General features: G+C 38.5%; 1 protein-coding gene across 3 annotated transcripts in view; it reads left to right on the top strand.

Moving 5' to 3' along the window:
- svild (supervillin d) overlaps positions 1 to 12,363 on the top strand; it is a 53,420-nt gene that overhangs the window by 19,606 nt on the left and 21,451 nt on the right. For all 3 annotated transcript variants that reach the window (XM_046853570.1, XM_046853572.1, XM_046853573.1), the window contains exons 3-8: positions 1,894 to 1,928; positions 5,565 to 5,626; positions 6,587 to 6,711; positions 8,852 to 8,942; positions 11,254 to 11,681; positions 11,812 to 11,947. In XM_046853570.1, coding sequence (XP_046709526.1) covers positions 1,894 to 1,928; positions 5,565 to 5,626; positions 6,587 to 6,711; positions 8,852 to 8,942; positions 11,254 to 11,681; positions 11,812 to 11,947 — 877 coding nt within the window. The remainder of the gene's footprint in view (positions 1 to 1,893; positions 1,929 to 5,564; positions 5,627 to 6,586; positions 6,712 to 8,851; positions 8,943 to 11,253; positions 11,682 to 11,811; positions 11,948 to 12,363) is intronic.

Here is a 12,363-nt window from a genome sequence, read left to right on the forward strand (position 1 = left end):
GTGTGACAGCAGTGAAGTGTCCAGTAGAAACGACCTACTGGTTCAAGGTGGACGTTGGACTGCATCAAGGATCGGCTCTGAGCCCTTTCCTGTTTGCAGTGGTGATGGACAGGTTGACGGACCAGGTCAGACAGGAGTCTCCATGGACTATGATGTTTGCAGATTATATTGTTGTTTGTGGTGAGAGTAGGGAGCAGGTTGAGAAGCGCCTGGAGAGGTGGAGGTATGTGCTGGAAAGAAGAGGAATGAAAGTCAGTAAGAGTAAGACATACATGTACATGTGTGTAAATAAGAGGGAGGGCAGTGGAGTGGTGCGGTTGCAGGGAGAAGAGGTGGTGAAGGTGGAGGAGTTCAGGTACCTGGGGTCAACAGTGCAAAGTAATGGAGAGTGTTTTAGGGAAGTGAAGAAAAGAGTGCAGGCAGGGTGGAGTGGGTGGAGAAAAGTGGCAGGAGTGATTTGTGATAGAAGTGTATTTGCAAAAGTGAAAGTTTATAGGACTGTGGGGAGACCTGCAATGTTGTATGGTTTAGAGACAGTGGCATTGAGTAGAAGACAGGTGGAGCTGGAGGTAGCAGAGCTGAAGATGTTGAGATTTTGGTTGGGAGTGACGAGGATGGACACGTTTAAAAACTAGTTTATTAGAGGAACAGTGCATTTTGGAAGTTTTGAGGACAAGGTGACGGAGGCGAGATTGAGATGGTTTGGACATGTGCAGAGGAGGGACATGGGGTATATCAGTAGGAGAATGCTGAGGATGGAGCCACCAAGAAGGAGGAAATGAGGAAGATGAAGGAGGAGGTTTATGGATGTGGTAAGGGAAGACATGCAGGTAGTTGGTTTGAAAGAGGCAGATGTAGAGGACAGGGGGTATGGAGACGATTGATCTGTTGTGGCGACCCCTAATGGGAAAAGCCGAAAGAAGAATAAGAAAAACACACACGTATATATAATGTTTTTCTTTTTCTATATATGAAAACATTAACTAAACAGTACACTTACTTTAAAAACAGGATCATCAGATAGATAACTAGTCTGCATAAGGAACTGAAAGGTTCTTAATACTATGTCTCGGAACTCAAATGAGTGCTCTTTAGTGGAAATGTGACAAGGATTCCAGAGATTTCTAGGAACATGCTTTTCTGAAAGTGCTTTGGTGATGGAAATGCATATTTTTTAATCTTTCTTCCAAACCCACACATAAACATGTTTACACATTTACATGTCAGTAATTACAATCATCAAGTACAGATGCCAGATTCTGGTAAATCCTTTCACAGTAAGTCTGGGAAGTGCTTGAGCTGTTACCCGTTCTGGGAAAAGGAAATGGACATGACTATGTTTAGTCAGTTTACTTTAGCTTTGTTTTGAATCGTGTTTGTAGGTGCTGTACTGGGCATGTGGCATTTGTGTTTATGAAATTGCATTTCCTGTTGTCATTCTGGGAAAATGTTATGCTGTCCTGACTGGCATGTGTTATCGGCACATGATTAAGCCTTTTTGTCAGAGTTTATCCCCCCCGTGTTAAATTTGTCTTGCTTATGTAATGTGTACGTTTTTAATTAAAGCAAGCAGCTGCTCTCCATAGTGTGTCATTTGTGCTGGATGTCTCTCTGCCCTAAGAGACCGATCTAGCAGTCTACTTCTAAACAGATGTAACGAAGTCTTGTTGTAATGGAATTTTATTCACAGTGGCCACATCTGCGACTAGTTTTACTTCAAATGCTTTTGTGTAGAGACAGATTTTATCATGAACTGTATGAAACAAGCTTTATCATGTCTTTAACTAGAGCTGATTCCTCAGAAAGAAGCCAGGGGGGATTTAGAGATTTTAGGTGGAATTGCGTCATACGATGTATTGTTTCCTCACCGCTATGTCTCTCTCTCTTTCACAGACTGCCAGGCACAGAGGAAGTCAAACCGCCCAAGGGTAAGTTACTTTCCCCAAGTCCCTTCAATGGGTCTTTTGTCATTTTATTCTCTTCTTCCTCTTCTAATGCCGGTGCGGTGCACTCAAAGAATCCCTGTCATAGCACACAGCTGAAACGTGAGGCAGCAGTTATGATTCAGGATTGCATGAAATTGAATGTCCACGCACATGCACATACGTCACGAATACCTCGATGATTAAAGGACATTTTCTTGTCACATGTACATATCATTATTGAGGATTCCTGTTTCTTAATATATGAAATATGGTCTTGTGATGAGTCCATAAGTTTTAACAACGCCTCGATATAGACATTTTTATAAACAGTTTTGAGCCTCTCCATTTTCGAAATTCTGTTTACCTTTCTTGTAAACTCACCCACCCAGGAATGTCAAAATGATTTGCAAACATTATCATGAGCATGCCAAGAATAATGTTAAAAATTGCATGGCAGAGAAGGCTTTTCTCAACGATTTATATGTGTGGGCTGATGATGAGGTACTACATAAGCATGCATGTGAATATAAAACGTTCACCAGGATCTTATCTAAAATATCCCTAGAGAATGGTGTATAATTCCATAGCAGCGCATTGAGGAGCAGCACAGTGTGCACACGAGGGTGCGATAATTAAATAATGTGTGATAAAATGCACATTTTAAATAGACACTCTAACATATTAATAACACATAACGTAAGTAACGGCCATGCGCCTGCCAGTTGGTGCTGTATTGTTTTCAAAATGTTTTTTCCACTGACATAAAAAAAATCAGTGAATCAGTTAAAAGTAAGTTTTAACATTGTTACACCTTGGAGGTTGTTTTAAAGAGCTATTTTTGAATCCTCTCCAAATTGCTGGTTTTATGCAAATGGAAAAAGTTTCAAAAGCAGTCTGTTCTATCATAATCTGATTTGTATAATAGTGTAGCACAACATCATGCTGTGTAGGCTTAATCCACATAACCAAAGAATACATTGTATATGATGCAAACCGGTTGATTTTTAAAGCACACAGCAGACACACACACATTGTTGTCTTATCTATATATATAATCTTTGGCTGGTAAACGTTGTCTTTGAATGTCAAGCCTTTTTTCACCCAAACTCTGAGTTCTGTTTTCTGTGTGAAGTCCGTAGATGCAGACCAATCCAAATAATATCATACCACTGCATACTAGTTTGCTGTTTGGGAATCCCCAGTCAGTTCAGTCATTTCTGCCCGACAGTTTGGAAGCAGAAGCCCATGGAAGACTCACACACCACTCATCTGTTCCACTGCAGAAAAACTGGTGGAAAATGTTGCCTACAGGATGGGGAATGCTAACTCAGCAGATACATTTTCACAACAGAGACAGAACGAGAACTATGAGGGAATAGAGGTTGAAATTAAATCGTGATGTTTCACCTCTCTAGGGACGAGATGTGATATTCCCAAAACAGACCTCGGTCAAGTCTGCTCTCTCAGCAGGAGCAAAACACAGCACTCAAGACTAATCCTAGTACCTGGGACTGAAATGCAGGCTAACCCCTCAGCTTCTTTTCCATGCTAACATACGGGCATCTGCTGTGGGTCAGAGCGTTCCCACGCAAAACACACTCACGCACATTCAAACAGCTGGATCTGTACCCCCTAATCTTTTACAGCTGGTTCCAAATGTCCTGTATAGTTTTAGTCTGTATGTCATTTGCAATAGAAGTCTGACTTTTTCACACTGGGTTCATGGTGTATTGTTTAAAAAGTCATTTAACGCACATTACAAATATGATCATAAATACGGACAAAACCCCCACTGCCGTTCCATGCTGCTCTAAGTTTAAACTTTGGAGGAGATGAGATTCATTTGGCTGGAAAGAGTACAAACAGGAATGACCAGTGTGATGTACTGTCCAGGTTCACATTGAACCGCTCACCTCACTTATCACTTATTCTCTCGGTTATTAAGCCTTGAACAGTGCTCCCAAGTGTTCAGCTTTCACAGACTTTATGTAAGAGATCATTTAAGAGTTGGATAAGAAGCTAATACAATTTTTATTCTTTACTGAAAAACAAGCACTTTCTTAACTTTAAAAGAAGCTTTTCTTACAGTCACTTGTGTCGATGTTCATCATTTAGGACCCCTACTTTATTCTTATATAGGCTCCTACACTCAACTACTGAACAATACAACCATCAGTAATTAAATTATTTTACCCAAACAAATTAAAACAGGCAACCCTACATAAAAACCTATAAAATAAATTCTATTTGACACATGCCCTCAGTTTTGTGATCATAAGATTTATATGTTTTTTGTTTCTGTTTTTTTTTTTTTTTTTAAACAACAAATTCCGCAACTAGTCCTTACTCTTCCAAAAAGATGGTCAACCAGATTTTGGAGTGTAGTTGTCGAGATTTGTGCTCTTTTAGCAATGAGGGCATTAATAAGTCAGGTACTGGTGTAGGGTGAGGAGACCTGAGGTGCGGTCAGTGTTCCTGTACAGGGGGAGAGGAGGGACATGGGGTATATCGGTAGGAGAATGCTGAGGATAAAGCCACCAGTAAGGATGAAAAGAGGAAGACCAAGGAGGAGGTTTATGGATGTGGTGAGGAAAGACATGCAGGTAGTTGGGTTAAAAGAGGCAGATGTAGAGGACAGGGGGGTATGGAGACAGATGATCTGCTGTAAACAGGGGGATTGTTATGCAGGAACAGGTTTGGGTCTCCTATTTTTTTTGTGTTGCCTCCAACCTTGTGGTACCAATTTGGGGAAGAACCACATACGTTATAGCTGGTAAATTCAGGTGTCCCAATATTTTTCCCATATAGTTTTTAGATGTGTTATTATATGTGTAAACACCTTCAAAAGCACACTAGGGAACAAAAAAACAATCTGTTGTCCAGTCCATGATTTCAGCCAGCCGGATATTTTTAACAATTAGAATCAATTTAAAAATCAAAGTGAAATTGGATTATTGGATGTTTGCCATATAAACAGCATCTTTTAATCTAGACTGAAAGGAAGGACAAAGTGAGCATGCAGTGAAGTATTAGCAAGTACAGCCATTCAAAATTAGCACTAGGCACCATTAATTGTGCACACAATGGTAGAGATATAGGAAAAAGATTAGTGGAGAGCACTTCACTTTAATGAGCACTGAGCACTTCTCACTCAGCTTACCAGTCAACTCTTTGAGACCTTCTTGGGAAAAGACATATTTCCAATACCGTGATTGGTCAATCACCAAACATGTTTCTTCCGGAAATCCAGAAAGTCATTTAAAGTAAAAAAAAAAGAGGCACTGAGGAACAAGATTGCTATACACAACTAGACAGCTTAAAGATAACGCTTAAATGGTGTATTATGTCAGTATGAAGATGCATTTAAAAAGAATGAAAGGATTTGATACTGAGCACATTGCAGTAGCGGCTTCAACAAAACACCGGATAATGTATTTATTTTAAAGGAACTTCTTTTCACTCATTTCTGCTCTTTGACATTCATTAATGCAAATAATATAATAAATAATATATAATCCAAAAATCCATAAAAAGTTTTGCATTCGCATAAAATTTTTTAAATTAACTAAGAATGTCATACGGTTGCATCTTATAAAATGAATTAACATTCTTCACTTTTTTTTACTTGCGTGTCTGCAGATGATGATAAAGACAATGACAGCTTTAAGACGACCGTGTCTGCCAAGATGTCTCGCTGTATGGTAAGTGGGCGGAGCTTGCTTGTTTCTCCAGGTTCTTAGGATTCTTTTGCTCTGATCACCCTGTTTATCATCGTCAATCTTTTTATCATACACATTTTGATAGCGTGTTCACAGCAGCAATGTTTTTTTTTTAATTTGTTTTGTATTTAATGTGCTGCAGATCTGTAAATAATAGCTTTTCAGTGATTTCTGCCTGGGGAATTTATATTTTTACATATAAACACGTCCCTACATGGTGTTCATTTGTGTTAAAATAAAGATGGAAATGTGTGTTCATTTAAAATCATTTCATAGATGCTTTATAAAGTATATAGGATAAGTGTCTCCAAAGATATTTCTGAGAACAGTGTCTGGCCTTTATTAAAGCATTTTTGGATTATCACTGCAGAGCTCCATAAATCCTGTTTAAAGAAATGTGTGTTTACCCCTGATGACTATTTTGGCTGTTACAGCTGGATGACGCCAAAATCTCCATCGCGGGCTTTTGGAAATCTCATTTGTCAACCTCTGGACATTGTTTAGTATTGGTTTCACACTTGGCAAATAAAGTAGTGCTTTTTAATCATTTTGGCTATGTTCTGTCTGCTTCAAAAACATATAAGTGATCGTTCTCTAATCGAGTATCTTTCTTTAATTCTCTACCTCTTGCACAATCATTATTCACTCTTGTGACCTTTCTACTCTTTTCTAACTGCTGCTTACTCTTATTTAGTGTAAAACACTTTTTTCTCACCCATGATGTGTGTGTGTTGGGGGTTGTTCCATCTCCAGGAAGCCCTGCTGTGTCCCCCTTGCTATTTCTCGGGCCATTTTTTTAAGTCCTTATACTGAATGACTAATTGTAGAGCTGTTCAATGGCCTGACTCTGGAGATTTGTTTTGATCTGGAAAGTACCCATAGTTCTGTTCCAGCCTTCCTTCCATATTCTTCCTTTTTCTGACCTTCTGTTTCTCCACTTAGGCTTTAGAGACACCTGAAATCTCGTCCAGCTCAAAGCCCATCTCAGAGGAAGGCATACAGGAGGGAGACCATGCCAACAGACAGAGAGAGCCAATCAGCACTCAGGACTGGCGCTCTGAAGCCAAGTACGTGCATTCACTAAACATACACTCTGGCTGGTTTCTTTGGATTTTGGCCTGAGAGCTAATCTGCAGCACTCCACCTATCCTTCCTAAATAATAAAATCTTTAGTCATACGAGTAATCATGTTCCATTACCCCCTTTGGTTCTTTAGCCTTAATGTCCTTCCTGTTCAGCAGAGCAGGGTTAATGATATGTTACAATCACTGCAGCATCTTGCAGGATTCCTGAAGGATAGGTATCTCTCTGAAGCCAGATCTAGCCTGTTTTTCTGTCTGAGTCTCTGAGTGTGTCTAGATGTCTTTTATGATACAGTGATGTGTGAGGTAATGACATTTTAAATTATGATTGGCACTCACTCGTCTGCAGCCATACCAGAAGCTGAGTCAGAGAGCACTTGCGAGTCAGGTTCTCATTGCTCTGCAGGGAAAAGAGATTGTCTCTGCTTATCTCACTGCTGTGCAATGTGAAATCCTGAGCCAGCCTATATTACCCTGATTGGCTCCAGTACATAGGACTCTAGGGCACTTAGTAGAATAACCGTAACTGAAATTCAGTGCATCTGGTTTTTAGCTCTGCAATGCACCATATAAAAAAGGTCATTCCAAACTGTCAACTAATTTCAATATTAAGCTCTTCCAATGATTTTGAGACCTTTAGATAGGATCCAAGCTAAGATTTATGATTTTATGCATTTACGTCATGTCTGCAAAGGGGCTCGCAAACTGTAGTCCCCAAAACAGGCCGTTTTTCATGTTGCTTTATTGCACATTCGAGTTTCATAACCAATAGGCGATTAAAGCTTGATGGTTAATAAGGATGAATGTGAACATTGAATACATTTTCTTATCTACTACATGATAGTAGATTGGCCTTGGACTCTGTCAAAGACAACTCCCAGACGAGACTAAATGACTCACATACATTTAGTTGTCATTAAAGTCACTTAAATTAATTTCTAAAAATAGCTCTTCAGCCAGAGTGTTAGTAGCTTTGGACAGAAGATGCTCAACATGAACTTTTGTGATGCTTTCATTAGGAGTATTTTGCATTTTGTAAGGAATATCGAATATCAGTGATTTGTAAAGGTCAACACAGAAAGGTCTTCGGGACAGTTAAATTTGTTCCTACTGATTTCTCTCTGGTTTCTCTTTTTGTCTCATTAACTTTAAGAGAGAGAATCTTAGAGATGCTGGTGCATGATGGCCACTGTTTATAACATAAACAATAACAGGAGCTTGTCTCTGTGGCGTTCCTTGACATTAAATGTAACTATAAACAGCTGAAAACCACTGTGTTGTTCAGTAGTAAATTTAAAATGATAACTTTTGGGAAAGTGCTGCATGTGTTATTCATTGTGTTTTTTTTTATTTACTGCATATAAAGGCTATAAAAAATGTAAACTAAATCCAAACAGCATATGTAACAAATATATATCTTAAATAGATGCCCTCGTTGTCTTATTAAAATCCTACAGTAAACTTGGTCAAACATAAAGATAAGTTTAAATAACAAACCTTTTTGCACTTTTTCAGACAAACACAAAGGGCCATGTCTGTCATTTTTATGATAATATTCGACTTTACACCGTAAAGCACGGTTCTTTAAACAGGCATAAGTATCTGATTACAGCTGATAAAGTGATTATGTGGGTGTATCTACAGCTGTATATGCATTACCAAAATGTGCAGGTGGGGTGTGTTCTGTTATCATGTGAATTATGGCAGGAAACTGTCAGAATGTATGTTTTGGGCTGTGTGTGTGTGTGCATGTGTGTATGTGAAGGGGGAGTTTGCTTGAACTTGGGCTGCTGCTCTTTTTCACTTTTGTTCTATTGGCAATGGATGCCATCATGACTTACTTTAATGAGTATAAACATTCACGTTGATTAACTTGTCTCTCCAAAGCAGCTCCTCTCCAAAACATTACAGAAACTACAAAGTGTCTGTTTTCATTCATTCTTCTGCTCATTGACATGAGCATGTGGTTTATGTTAACTTATGCATTTCATGTAAACCACAAATTATGGGGGAAAATACAATGATGCAACAGTGCTGTCTTTAGGATAACCAGATTACTTTAGCAAAACGGACCTGATTTGTTTTGTTCTAAAAGCTTATTTTTATTTTGCTTTGTTTTTTGTAGCAGTGAGCCCCTATTGTCTTCATCAACTGAGGAAGAGGAGCCAGATGGAGAAAAAGGCAGTGAGAAGGAAGCACAGGATGAAGGGGAAAAGGTGAGAGTATACACTAGAAAGGCTTGGACTTCAAGATGATTGTGAGTTTGATTTATCGTTTATGTAACACAAGTGTCACAACCCGGGTTTTTTAGCTACCGTTAGGTTTCATCATGAACCACGAACAGGAATCAATAAGACCCATCTTATTCTATTGTAAGAGAAGGCAAATGTGAAAAAAAAATCTGCAGTGAAAAAACAGCCAGACATGTTGCACAACTTGACAACAGTGTGTTTTATTACAGTATCATATGCCAGACTACTCAAAAATTTCCCTTATAGTAATGTCATAGAATAATTATTGTTGGCTGTCCAAAGAACCATATTAGATCCATTAAGAATCCCTAATACTGGCCATATTACATCCATATCTCTTTAACATATTTGTTGTTCTTCCACATAATTAAAGGCCAATTTTTGGAGAACATACACATGAAACAGCATATAGTTAGTGCAATAGTAACTTGATCTTGATTGTCTATATAATAGATTAGTATCATTAATTTTACTTTGTTACATTTTCCCTTATACTTTTTCCGTATTGTTGCAGTTTGAGTTGATTTTGGGCCAATCACTTTTCTGTTGCACCCCTCAGGAAAGGCACTAATATTTTACAAAAAAAAAAAGTAAAAGTAGTAAAATCCTGCAGCTTTTCTCCAACACTTGCAACATTTACCTCAACTTATGTGTGAAACCTTTAACAGCAAAAATTACATTTTAAATTGGTCTTCTCTTTTTATCTCTAACTTTGGATGCTGAAAAACTTTGTTAATATGCTTGCATATGGTCTGTCATTTATCTAATTATTTCTATTATTGTAATACAAATTCAAATTTTCGAATATGCTAGCTAGTATATAATGCAGAGATGAACAGACTAGGGTCAAAGTTGGCCTGGGGTGACCATTGATTTGGCCTGCCATGTCATATATGAGATTTATGAGGATAAAAATGCCATTGACACAGATCTTCATTTCTAATTTATCTAATTCAAACATTCTTATTTCTAATTTCTTTTTTATTTCATTTTTGAGCTGCAAAATTGTCTTTCTGTCAACAGACATTCGATCTGTTAAACTTGAACAAGTGTAAATTGCTAACTAATTGACACCTACATAACATGCTGACTTTGTCGATAGGCTAATTTAAAAAAATAAAAAAATAAAAAAATAAAAAAAAAGCAAGGATCAGCTTAAAGGTCACTGATCTTACAAGTATGTGGCTGTATTGCTATTGCACTGTAAATAGGCTTGTTTATATGTTTTCATTGTACTATATGTTTCATTGAACTAGAAAACTTTCAAAATTTAAATGCAACAGTTTACAGTGCATTTTCCTATGTATTTATTTATTTGTAATTATTACAAATGGAGTCAGACCATGCAACATTAAATCTTGGTCCATGGCTTTTAATCAAGTTTAATTTTTAGCCCTGCATGGGATGTATTGTGCCACTGATTTTATATATACATAACACACATATTAACCGTACCCTTTTACCAGTTCACCACTAGTTTAGTGAAATGAATTGTCATACACGATTCACATTGTGTTTTCACGGTTTTGTGGCTTTACACTGAAGTAATAATTTGATCAAATTTGATTATGCTAAAACCTGAAGAGAAGCCAGAAATGCATATAATAGTATTTTCCCCTCATCCCTATCCCTCTATTTCTCTTTTCATGTCTCATTCTCTCTGCCTCAGGGTCACCATGCTCCTGCATTCCTTGCTCTGTCCTCAGGGTGTGTGTGTGTATGGTGAAGCTGCTAATAAAACAGGCCCCAGCTCTGTTTTTCTCTTCCTCTTTCTGTCTCTGGCTAGTGCAGAAGGGCAGGATGGGGAATCTGGGGGCTATTGAAAGGAGGAAATGGAGAGGGGGGTGTGCTTCTGGCAGATAACACACTCTTTAACTCTACACAGAGAGCTAAACTGCAGGATCTGTTTTTTGTCCTACTGAACATTCATGACAAGATCACAGGAACATATCCAGTAAAACATGTGTTGTACAGAGATAGTGGACATGTAATAAGCCATAAGTACTTAAACTCCGGTGTTATTATTGGGTTATTCATTAATCAGTAGCTACTCTGTAATAATAAGGGTGTAGTTATGGGCGGGAGGAACTCAAATCTGGTCCTGAGAATAAGGTTTTATTACTTTTTAATAGAAGAATTTAATTTGGGATTACTGGAGATTTTTTAAGTCCTGTATGAATCAACAAGGCTAAAAAATATATATACATAGAGAATCATGATGAATAGCAGTTCACAATAAAGTTGAAAAATTGTCATGTTTTTGGTCATTTTTCAGGACTCGGTCACTGAACTTGAGGTTTGTGAAAAGATGTGTACAGACGTTAGCGAGGAGCCCCAGTCAAGCTCCATTCTGACTGTAAAGACCGAGGAGCAGGAGCTCAAGTCTCCCACAGAAGGCTTGCAAAGGCAGGATTCACGTGGCCTAAGAGGCATCCTAAAGAAGAGTCACTCTGCCAGCCTGGAGGCCGAGCCTGTGCCAGAGAGAGTTGAATCTCATGGCAAAGACAATGAGGAGAAAAAGCAGGAGGAAAAAACGGAAGAAATGAAAGAGGAAACAGAGGTGGATGGTGGGATGAAGGTCATACAGAGGGGAAACAGCAGCTCCAGTGATGATCCCCGTTCACCCTCTCTATGTACGTCTGAGGACGGCGATGAGCTGGACAGCAGTCTGGACGGCAGCATGAGCTCGTCTTTCAACCAGAGGTATGATGGGAGGTTAATTCAATTTTTTCCAGTTAGAATTGTTGTCACAGTGCCAAAATTCACATTTACAACAGAAACTTTTAAATCTCACTCTTCTGCACCATTTCTTTTGTTCTCGTTTTTTTGCCAGATTGGCTGAGCTGACCGGTATTGAGGAAGACTGGCGCGGTAAACTGAAGAAAACCAAAGCCTGCGACGTGGTCCAGACGCCCCTGGCCAACCGCTTCAGCCAGCTGCAGGATTCTGAGAAGGCATGGAAGAAGAAGGTAGACACATACGTACACACAGCTGAGGATTTGCAATTGTCCAAAAAACTGGGTCATTTACTGGAGCTAATGTTACTATAGAGACACACATTGAGGAATCCTCAAGGAGAACCATTACAGCAACGAGTGTCTTTTTACACTGCAGTCATTGTGTTTCTATTCATTTCTATGAAACACATGTGATTTCAATGACCTTCTAATTTAGTCACAGCTGGCCAGAATGAGGCTACTGAATGAACAAGTCTAATATTTAATGGAACATTGCACATTCTTTATTAACCTTTTAGACTTACATTACAACCTACATTATGAAATATATAGCTATTTTTATTACCAACTCAGCTAATGAAATATGTGACACAATATATGATCATTAAAAAAATCTATAAAAGATTATATATCCGCAAGGTCCCAAG

Source organism: Silurus meridionalis, chromosome 7 (assembly GCF_014805685.1).
Source record: "Silurus meridionalis isolate SWU-2019-XX chromosome 7, ASM1480568v1, whole genome shotgun sequence".
Taxonomy (NCBI): Eukaryota; Metazoa; Chordata; class Actinopteri; order Siluriformes; family Siluridae; genus Silurus; species Silurus meridionalis.